General features: G+C 42.0%; 1 protein-coding gene across 1 annotated transcript in view; it reads left to right on the top strand.

Moving 5' to 3' along the window:
* Positions 1 to 10,202: 10,202 nt before the first annotated feature.
* Positions 10,203 to 10,709, top strand: part of LOC132009670 (olfactory receptor 9Q2-like) — a 937-nt gene continuing 430 nt past the window's right edge. Inside the window, 1 exon segment of the mRNA XM_059387698.1 lies at positions 10,203 to 10,709. This exon segment is cut by the window's right edge and continues 9 nt beyond it. Within this exon segment, the coding sequence (XP_059243681.1) occupies positions 10,203 to 10,709 (507 nt within the window).

Below are 10,709 nucleotides of genomic sequence, written 5' to 3'. Positions count from 1 at the left end.
AGAGAATCTTTCAGGAAGGTGTTTCCCATGAATCCTGCCTCCAGGGGAAGTGATGAAAGACAGGGGCAGAATATCAACAAAGAAATTCCAAATTTTAATGGACAGAAATATGAATAGATATTTAAAATTAAATTATGTGATGACATCAACAGGCATGTTGACATCAGAAGTAACATTAATATTGTGCTAGAGGAGAGCAAAATGGGACAAGGAGATGATGGGTTGGCAATTACAAAATGGATTTGTTAGAACTATCGTCTGAAAAAAGGGCGCCTTATCATCTATAAGAACATTTCCTTGTATGAGTAAGAATGCTACATTTTGCTAAAATGATTTTAAATTTTATTTTGGGGGAGTGAAGGTGTGCACTTGTGATGAGCACCGGGTGTTGTATGGAAGGGTTGAATCCCTATATTGTGTGCTTGAAACTAATATTACTTTATGTTAACTCAGCAGAATTTAATTAAAAACTTAAAAAAACCCTCGATTTTTAAGTGAGAAGTTACATGGAAAGTTCTCAGGATGGTGCCCAGCACATAGTAGGTACTCAGTGGCGATTTTCATGATTATCACAAGTATTATTAGTGGATTCTATATTTATGAAAGCACAGAAAGTTTTATGGCTGCCATAAAGTAATGAGTTGGTGTGAACTCTACAAGATCATTGAATGAAAGGTGGAACTTGGGAAGTGGTCTGGGAAACAGCCTGCTGATGGTGAAGAGCAAGGTATCCTGCTGAAGAATGGTTTTCTGTTCTCTCAACCTATTCCTTTTTCATTTGATCTTTTCCCCCATAACTTTATGATGTTGGCACTATAATTTCCAATTTACAGGAACTACAGTGAGATTATGAATATTCCCCATGGTCAAACAGCTAGAAAATAATGGAGTCAGGATTCAAATCCAGGCAGTCTGATACCAGAATCCATACTTTTGACCAAAACTGGTAATGTCTTCGTTTTTGTAAACTCTTGAATGGTTAGAGATTCCTAAGTGAAAGGAAAGGCTAAAATAGAAATTATCTGCATTTAGCATTAAAGTACTTTGGGATATGAAAAAGCTCTAAAGTTCATGAGGATACCCATCCCCCACCAGGTAGCAGATTTGCAGCCCCAGGAGTCATATTTCCTACTTCAGAGTGAGGGAACATGGTGATCTCTGCCTATTAGGATTTCAGAATTACTATGGGCCAGTAACGGCCATATGCCTGACACTCTTCCCTTTTCTAATGGGTGTGTTTACTGTGGTTGTCTTGCCTAGCTCACCAATGTAGGTTGGGTGTTTGCGGGACAGGCAGAAAGCTTTTTTTTTTTTTTTTTTTTCTTTTAAATTCATAGTTCTTTAGACCAAGGAGAGCTGCATCTGGACCTGGTAGGGATCACAAGACCCAAACTCTAATCCAAATCATGTAGTTTTTTGAAGTTTGTGGAGGAGGTGGGGGATCTACTTGGCATATGATTGATGGGGTAGAATAGGAATGTTTATTAGACAATAGAGAAGACTGGATTACTGTTGAGAAAATATTCACTCTATTCCTTTTCCACTGTGAAGAGAATTTATTCCCCTGCTCTAGGATGTTGAGCTTGAACATGTGACTTTCTTTTGGCTGATGAACTTTAACCTTTTGAGGTTCCTCAAAAAGTTAAAAATAGAACTACCCTATGACCCAGCAATTACACTACTAGGTATTTACCCAAAGGATAAAAAATACTAATTCGAGGAGACACATGCACCCTTGATGTAAGCAAAAACTTGAAATACGCTTTGGCCCCTTGCATTTCTGCCATTGTTAGAAGAAGAACATGTCCTGGGTAGCTTGCTGGTCCATGAATGATGAGAGACTCATGAAACAAATCAGGAACTGAGTTCTAGCTTGGCCAAGCTAGGAAAGTCCAGCCTGGATAAGCCAAATCCTGGTTGACCCATAGACTAGTGAGTGTGAGAATAAATGTTTATTGTCATGTGGCTCTGAATTTGTGGGTGTTTGTCACACCACAGTAGCTAAATAAAAATTCTATGGTCAAATACTTTTAAGATTTGTTGCATAATACATGCTTCATTTTAGAGACTTATAAAGTGTATTATCATACTGAGGTCTTAGTATGGTACTAAAGGTCTTATCCTTTAGTAAAGACAATTGTTTGGCGTCATATAACCCAGTTTTCCAGACATCTTTGAGCACTGAATCCTTTTTTGGTGTGTTAAAAGTAAAAAAAAAAAAAAAAAAGAAATGTTAGTTAGGGTTTGATCTATTTTTCTTTTATTTATTTATTTATTTATTTGACAGACATAGATCACAATTAGGCAGAGAGGCAGGCAGAGAGAGAGGGATACAGGCTCCCTGCTAAGCAGAGAGCCCAATGTGGGACTCGATCCCAGGACCATGACCTGAGCTGAAGGCAAGAGGCTTAACCCTCTGAGCTACCCAGGTGCCCCTAATTTTCTTTTCTTAAAAAGAGAAATTCCCCTGTATTGAGGAAAACCCCTAAAAGAGCATTTTGATTATGAAATTTAAGAATCTCTAATGTATGATGGAAATAGAAGTATTTATAAATCAAAATCACAGTGAGATACCATCTCACACCCATCAGAATGGCTAAAATTAACAAGTCAGAAAACAACAGATGTTGGTGAGAATGCAGAGAAAAGGCAACCCTCTTACTGTTTGGTAGGAATGCAAACAGGTGCAGTCACTCTGGAAAACAGTATGGAGGTTCCTCAAAAAGTTAAAATTAGAGCTACCCTAGGGCCCAGAATTACAATACTAGGTATTTACCCAAAGGATACAAACATAGTGATTCAAGGAGACACATGCACCCCAATGCTTATAGTAGCATTATCAAAAATAGCCAAATTATGGAAAGAGCTCAAATGTCCATCAACTGATGAATGGATAAAGAAGAGATAGTACACACACACACACACACACAGGAATACTACTCAGGCATAAAAAGAATGAAATCTTGCCTTTTGCAACAATGTGGATGGAGCTAGAGTGTATTATGCTATGTGAAAAAAGTCAGAGAAAGACAGTCATCATAGGATTTCACTTGTATGTTGAATTTAGGAAACAAAACAGATGAACATAGTGGGAAAAGAAAGAGAAGCAAACCACAAAACAGACTCTTAACTGTAGAGAACATACTGAGGGTTACTGGAGGGGATAGGTGGGGATAGGCTAAATGAGTGATGGGTAATACAGTGCCCTCTGTATTAATAAATAAAATAAAATAAATAAAATCCTAAGATTTATCTATTATTTATTTATTTATTTATTTTTAATTTAATTTAATTTTTTTTCAGTGGACCAAAATTCATTGTTTAAGTACCACATCCAGTGCTCCATGCAATATGTGACCTCCATAATACCCACCACCAGGCTCACCAAACCTTCCACCCCCCACCCCTCAAAAACCCTCATATTGTTTTTCAGAGTCCACAGTCTCTCATGGTCCATCTCCCCCTTCAACTTCTCCAAATTCACTTCTCCTCTCCATCTCCCAATATCCTCCGTGTGTTTCCTTATGCTCCACAACTAAGTGAAACTGTATAATTGACACTCTCTGCTTGACTTACTTCACTCTTCCAGTCCCATCCATATTGATACAAAAGTTGGGCATTCATCCTTCCTGATGGAGGCATAATACTCCATTGTATATATGGACCATATCTTCTTTATCCATTCGTCTGTTGAAGGGCATCTTGGCTCTTTCCACAGTTTGGCAACTGTGACCATTGTTGCTATGAACATTGGGGTACAGAGGGCCCTTCTTTTCACTCCATCTGTATCTTTGGGGTAAATACCCAGGAGTGCAATTGCAGGGTCATAGGGTAGCTCTATTTTTAATTTCTTGAGGAATATCCACATTGTTTTTCAGAGTGGCTGCACCAACTTGCATTCCCACCAACAGTGTAAGAGGGTTCTCCTTTCCCCACATTCTCTCTAACACTTGTTGTTTACTTTCTTGTTAATTTTGGCCATTCTAACTGGTGTAAGGTGGTATCTCAATGTGGTTTTGATTTGAATCTCCCTGATGGCTAATGATGAACATTTTTTTCATGTGTCTGTTAGCCATCTGTATGTCTTCTTTGGAGAAGTGTCTGTTCATGTCTTCTGCCCATTTTTTGAGGTGATTATCTGTTTTGTGTGTGTTGAGTTTGAAGACTTCTTCATAGATTTAAAAAAAAATTAAAAAGATCTTATTCATCCCTGGGTTACAAAGATGGTTCAACATTCACAAATCAATCAATGTGGTAGAACAAATCAATAAGAGAAGAGAGAAGAACCACATGATCTTCTCAATTGATGCAGAAAAAGCATTTGACAAAATCCATCATCTGTTCCTGATTAAAACGCTTCAAAGTATAGGGATAGAGGGAACATTCCTGAACCTCATAAAATTTATCTATGAAAGACCCACAGCAAATATCATCCTCAGTGGGAAAAAGCTTGCAGCCTTCCCGTTGAGATCAGGAACATGACAAGGATGCCCACTCTCACCACTCTCGTTCAACATAGTATTAGAAGTCCTAGCAACAGCAATCAGACAACAAAGAGAAATAAAAGGTATCCAAATTGGCAATGAGGAAGTCAGACTCTCTCTCTTCGCAGATGACATGATTTTTTCTTTTTCTTTTTTTTTTTTAAGATCTTATTTACTTATTTGACAGAGAGAGAGAGAGAGAGAGAGATACAAGTAGGTAGAGAGGCAGGCAGAGAGACAGGGGGAAGCAGGCTCCCCGCTGAGCAGAGAGCCCGATGCGGGACTCGATCCCAGGACCCTGGGATCATAACCTGAGCCTAAGGCAGAGGCTTTAACCCACTGAGCCACCCAGGTGCCCCTGACATGATTTTTTATATGGAAAACCCAAAAGACTTCACCCCCAAACTACTAGAACTCATATAGCAATTCAATAATGTGGCAGGATATAAAGTCAATGTACAGAAATCAGTGGCTTTCTTATACATTAACAATGGAAATACAGAAAGGGAAATTAGAGAATCGATTCCATTTACTATAGCACCAAGAACCATAAGATACCTGGGAATAAACCTAACCAAAGAGGTAAAGGATCTGTACTCGAGGAACTGCAGAACACTCAGGAAAGAAATTGAAGAAGACACAAAAAGATGGAAGACCATTCCATGCTCTTGGATCGAAAGAATAAACATTGTTAAAATGTCTATACTACCTAGAGCAATCTATACTTTTAATGCCACTCCGATAAAAATTACACTGGTATTTATTTATTTAAGATAGAGAGAGCACAAGTGGGGAAAGGGGCAGAGGGAAAGGGAGAAAGAGACTCTCCACTGAGCAGGGAGTGCAATGCAAGACTTGATCCCATGACCCTGAGATCATGGTCTGAGTTAAAGGCAAACGTTTAACGGACTGAGCCACCCAGGCACCCGCAGAGGGCACGTGTTGTGATGAGCTCTTGGTGTTGTATGTGAGTGATGAATCACTACATTGTACACCCAAAACTAATATTACACTATATATTGACCAACTGGAATTTAAATAAGGACTCAGAGCTATAAAACAAATAAAATAAATGGAAGGTATTGAGATATTAAAAATTTGATTGTGGTGTGTAACAATACATAAAGAATTTTGAGTCTTCTCAAAACCACCTGTTTCAAATATCATAGCTATAAGATGAGGGACAACTACCCAATCCATGCTGGATTTTCTGTGGGCAAAAAAAAAAAAAATGTACTGTGTAAAGTCAACTGTGATTTTAAGGTAGTCTGTTAATACAGCATAGCCCAGAGGACTCACCTCTTCACCCAATGAGCCTTGGTGGATAAATGCATGAGTGGAGGGTCATAAAAAAAAAAATAAAATGTCCTCTGGCAGTCAGGGCTTTGGTCTGGGCAGAGTCCCTTAGCAACCAGTATGCACAGGACAGACAAAATTTCTAGTCCACTCACCAAGTAACTAATGACCTTAGGATCCTCTTGCCCTTTTTCCTCATTGGTAAAAATGAGGAATTATCTCTCAATCCACAGGCTCTAGTGAGAAGAAATGAAGAGAGGGCTTTGAAATAGTTAAGGAGCCTCTCTGCAAGCATTAGATCTTATTAAGCTGACCTTCCTTCATGGTCTTTTCCTAAGTGGAGGGCAGATAGGAAAGAAATGGAATATGCCCAGATGAATGACAGCGTGTGGACTCTGAGAAACAAACTGAGGGTTTTGGAGGGGAGAGTGGAGGGGGAGTTGGGTGAGCCTGGTAATAGGTATTAAGGAGGGCACGTATTGCATGGAGCACTGGGTGTGGTGCAGAAACAATGAATGTTGGAACACCGAAAAAATAAAATAAAATTTGAAAAAAAGGCACTTGTTGAACCTGTCCCTGGAAGCCCTTGGTCTTGTCCTTCCTTTTTCAAGTCTATCCCCCTGTCCCACTGCTGTGCTAAACCATTAGAGATAGTGGCAAAAGAGTGATCAATGATACTGATATCTTTGTTTGAAAACTTGATGTTTTGTTCCCCATAGATTTTTTGCATTGATTTTGACTTTTTAATAATATTACATTAATGTATACCTTGTTTACTGTTTTTGGCAATACCTTAGATTTTGCACCTGAGGCGAGTTCCTCACTCACCTTACCTGAGTCCTGGACCTTCCTAGTGTCTTCTGTGCTGCTGCTAAAATTTGAAGCATTGTCCCAGGCTGTCCTGCCACTATAGATTTGCTCCCATTGGTTCACCGTCCTGAAGAGTTTTGCCTATCATCCCTGTCCCCTACCTCTGTCCAAGCTGTCACCTCCTCTAGGAAGTCCTCCCTGATCTGTTCTACCTATAAATAATCCTGACCTACACTGAATCCCCATGGCACCTTGTGTACACCACCTTGATTAAGAGTTAGTGCCTGTTACCTGTCAGATGGATAGTTATCTTACCTACCACATTGCACATTCCTGTGGATAGGCACCTTTTCTCTTTTGGAGAGGTTTGTTTCATTTTGTATCTCTCGCTCTTTGTTTAGAATTCTTAGCACAGTATTGGATTAATGAACTGTGTGGTGTCATTTTCTTTTGGCTCTCCTAATTGTCAAAGAGAGCAATTATTTTGTTCCCTCCCACTTTTCTTATTTCCTTTTCTGAACTGAGACATGTTGGCATTCAGTGACTTAACAAAATGCTTATGGATTTGGGGTTTCAAAAATGTTACAGTGTCAAAGAGGCAGATTGCTGGCAGAGGTCATGACAACAAGAACTTGCCAATTTCTCCTCTGGGCACAGTACTAGGCTGTTGTTTTCCCTATAGTTTTACTTGTTTTGGAGAGAGAGTGAGAGGGAGAGACTGACAATTAAACATTCGACCTCTAGGGAGGGCAAATTTAGAACACACAATGTGTCTTGTTGAGGTCTTCCCCCCTTTGTCTTCCCAGATTTTGCAGATCAAAGACTTCTGTTTATAAAGCATCCTGCTTCCAGATCTGGCCACTGTGATGGGGTGGTAATGTGTACAATTTCTGACTGTAGAAGTTAAAGCAAAGACATCTCTCTCTCCTCAGGGCACTGTGCAGAACCAGGATTCAGGACTTTTATCCCAATCTCAGTGGGTGTGTCACAGGGCTTTGGGAGCTGGGACTGGAACCAGGTGCCTTGTTAAAAATCCACGTGAGCAATAATTGCCTTTCCTTAGAGACCACTTTAGTCATCGATTGGAGACTTCAGAGCTTTTATATCAACTATTATTGTCTCTCCCTAAAGGAGTTTGCATTGGTGCCAGAAGCCCATAAGAACAGGCTGCTCTCCAGCCTCTGCTATCCCAGCCTGCAACTGAACAAAAACCAGGGTGAGGTGTGCATTTTAACCAGAGTTCCCAGATGGAGGAACCGGAGAGGTTGAGGGCAGGGAGAAGAGAGGGCTGGACAGTCCAGAACTTGCAAGGTAGATGAAGATGATATGGTGCAGGCACTGATGTTCAGGCAACGGTCACATTATTATTCCCTTGTTGAGTCACTGTTTTAGTGTCTGTGAGGGAAGTGTAGGGGCAGAGGGAAGGACACTGCAGCCCTAAGAGATACTAAGTCACTTGCTCATCGTCATAGCTGAGCAGATATGGGAGGACAAGAACCACCCAGCAGACCTCCTGCTGCCCAGAGCAGTAGTCTTTCCCCTACACCCTTACCATGCTCCAAGCCATGGAAGACAAATGACCTTTTAGGAACACAGTGGGAAAAGGTGTGGCCAGTAAAGACGGAGTGGGATTCAGGGGAGAAAACGGATGTGGTTCTCTTGGCTCATGCTCCATTCAGATCCCCGGATCCAATTTCTTTAATTTATAATTTCCCCCACTACATCAGCCCAACTAGCTGCCAAGATCTAATGCTTTAGAGATGATCAAATATCTCCTTTATCCCGCTGCCCTGCAGCTCTGCCAAAGTACTGTCTGTCCATTAGCACAGAAGTCCCCATCAGCCTTCAGCTAGAAGTGGACTGCAGTGTGGATATCTGGGCGCGTCCCTTTGGGCTGTAGGAGTAGACGTGTGATGCACGTGAAATCTGGTAATGAGATACGTAGCACTTTTGTGTGCAGCATTGTTACTAATGACGGTTCTGTTTACTGGCTGTGCAGTCTGGAGCGTGTGACGTCACTTCCTTCTGTCTGTTTCCTCATCTGTAAGATGACGATAATCAAAGTTTCTACCTTGTAGAATGGTTGTGGGGAGTAGATGAGTTAATACAGAAATCACTTAGAATACTTTTTTTTTTTTTTAGAGATGTATTTATTTATTTTAGAGAGAAAAAGAGCAGGGGGAGGGGCCGAGGGAGAGGGAGAGAGAGAGACAGTCCCAAGAGGACTCCCCGCTGAGCACAAGCCCAGCCCAAGCTCCATCCCACTGCCCTCAGATCATGATCTGAGCCAAAATCAAGAGTCGGATGCTTAACTGACGGAGTCACCCAAGTGCCCCCACTTAGAACAGTTTCTGTCTGTGTGCTTCTATTGTTAAGGATAATAGCAGCTCTTATGAAATCTGCTTTTGGTAAACTAAAAGGCTCTAATGAAGATAGCAGCTTCCTATAAAGGAAGCACCTTGTTAGGCTGGGAATGGAAAGGGAAAGCCTAAGCACGTGGCCTACAATGTTTGTGAATGTTGGTTGGTTTTAATGATGTTTTTTGCTTTTAAACATTTTCAGAAAACAAAAACAATCACTTGAAGATTTGTATAGGGCCTTTCCCTTTGCAAGGTGCTTCACATCTTATTTGATAAGCTTATTTATTCTGTGAAGACATCTTAAACCCTTATAATGTGCTGAGTTCCAAGGGCACGCACACTTACCAGGGAAGACAGACTTGAGAGAGACTTTTTTCGAGAGCAGTACGATCTGATCCTGGGGATGGGAAAGTAGGTATTTTGTCAGAAGGGGTGGCCTGTGGAAAGCACAGAGATGACAGAAAGGATGGGCATTACAGAAGCTGCAAATAATCCAGTGTAGCTGGAGAGACGTGTGAGAGGGAGGGGTGTGGCCACAGGTGTGAAGAGTGAGTAGTAAGCAAGGGGCATGGGGAAGTAGGCAGGGAGTCCTCCCCACAGAAGAGTCCTCCCCATTGAGGACTTTCCTGACATGCCAAGGAGCCCACTGACTCTCCTATCCTATACATGATGGGGTATCATGGCTGGATTTTAACAGGGGAGTAAGACATGATCAAATTAAAGTCTTAGAAATATTATCCTGGCCACAATGAAGAAGAATTGGCAAGAAGTGTGTCTGAAGGCAAGGAGAGCTGTTAGGTACACTGCTGTGGTTTTTGATCCATGCAAGAGATGGTGAGTGTTTGAAATGAGGAAGGAGTGGTGGTCTTGGAGAAAAAGGGATAGAGTCCTAAGACGGACATTCCCATGGTAGACAGGACCCCATGTTTCAACCCTTGCTGGAGTGACAGGGGAATATTGGTTAAGAATGGTTATTTGGCTCACAAGGGCTCCCCCAGCTCACTAGCAATAAAAGTAAGACAATAGGCATTCTATTAAGAATAGAATTTTGGCTTTCTTGACATATACGATGACTCTATTTCTCAGAGCTCCCTTGAAGGTAGGAGCGAAGACCAGTCATCTCTGAGGTCCCACACAGCCGGTGACATATTTCGGCCAGAGTACTGGTCCAGTAAACATCCGCTGGAAATACAGGTCAGTCCTATTTATAGCTTCTGACCTGGCTTCTCATCCTAGTGCTGTGAGGCACCTCATGGCAGAGAAGAACATCACCTGGGTGAGCGAATTCCTCCTTATTGCATTCACTGACAGGCCTGCGTGGGCCCTTCCTCTCTTCTTCCTGTTTCTGCTCATCTATCTCCTGACCTTGTTGGGGAACCTGGGCATGATGAGCCTGATCCGTGCAGATGGCCGGCTGCACACCCCAATGTACTTTTTCCTTGGCCACCTCGCGTTCATGGACGTGTGCTACTCATCGGCCATTGTGCCACAGATGCTGGCCGTGTTGCTGGAACACGGGGCCACACTGTCCTACTCCCGCTGCGCCATGCAGTTCTTCCTCTTCACCTTCTTCGGCTCCATCGACTGCTACCTTCTGGCCATCATGGCCTATGACCGCTACGTGGCCGTGTGCCGGCCCCTGCTCTATGTCACCATCATGACTGAGAAGGCCCTCTGGGGCTTAGTGGCTGGGGCTTATGGCGCTGGTCTCTCCAGTGCCTTTGTTCGCACGGTCACCGCCTTCACCCTCTCCTTCTGT

The sequence above is a fragment of the Mustela nigripes genome, chromosome 1 (genome assembly GCF_022355385.1).
Source record: "Mustela nigripes isolate SB6536 chromosome 1, MUSNIG.SB6536, whole genome shotgun sequence".
In the NCBI taxonomy this organism is placed as follows: domain Eukaryota; kingdom Metazoa; phylum Chordata; class Mammalia; order Carnivora; family Mustelidae; genus Mustela; species Mustela nigripes.
This window is presented reverse-complemented; position numbering and strand designations above follow the sequence as displayed.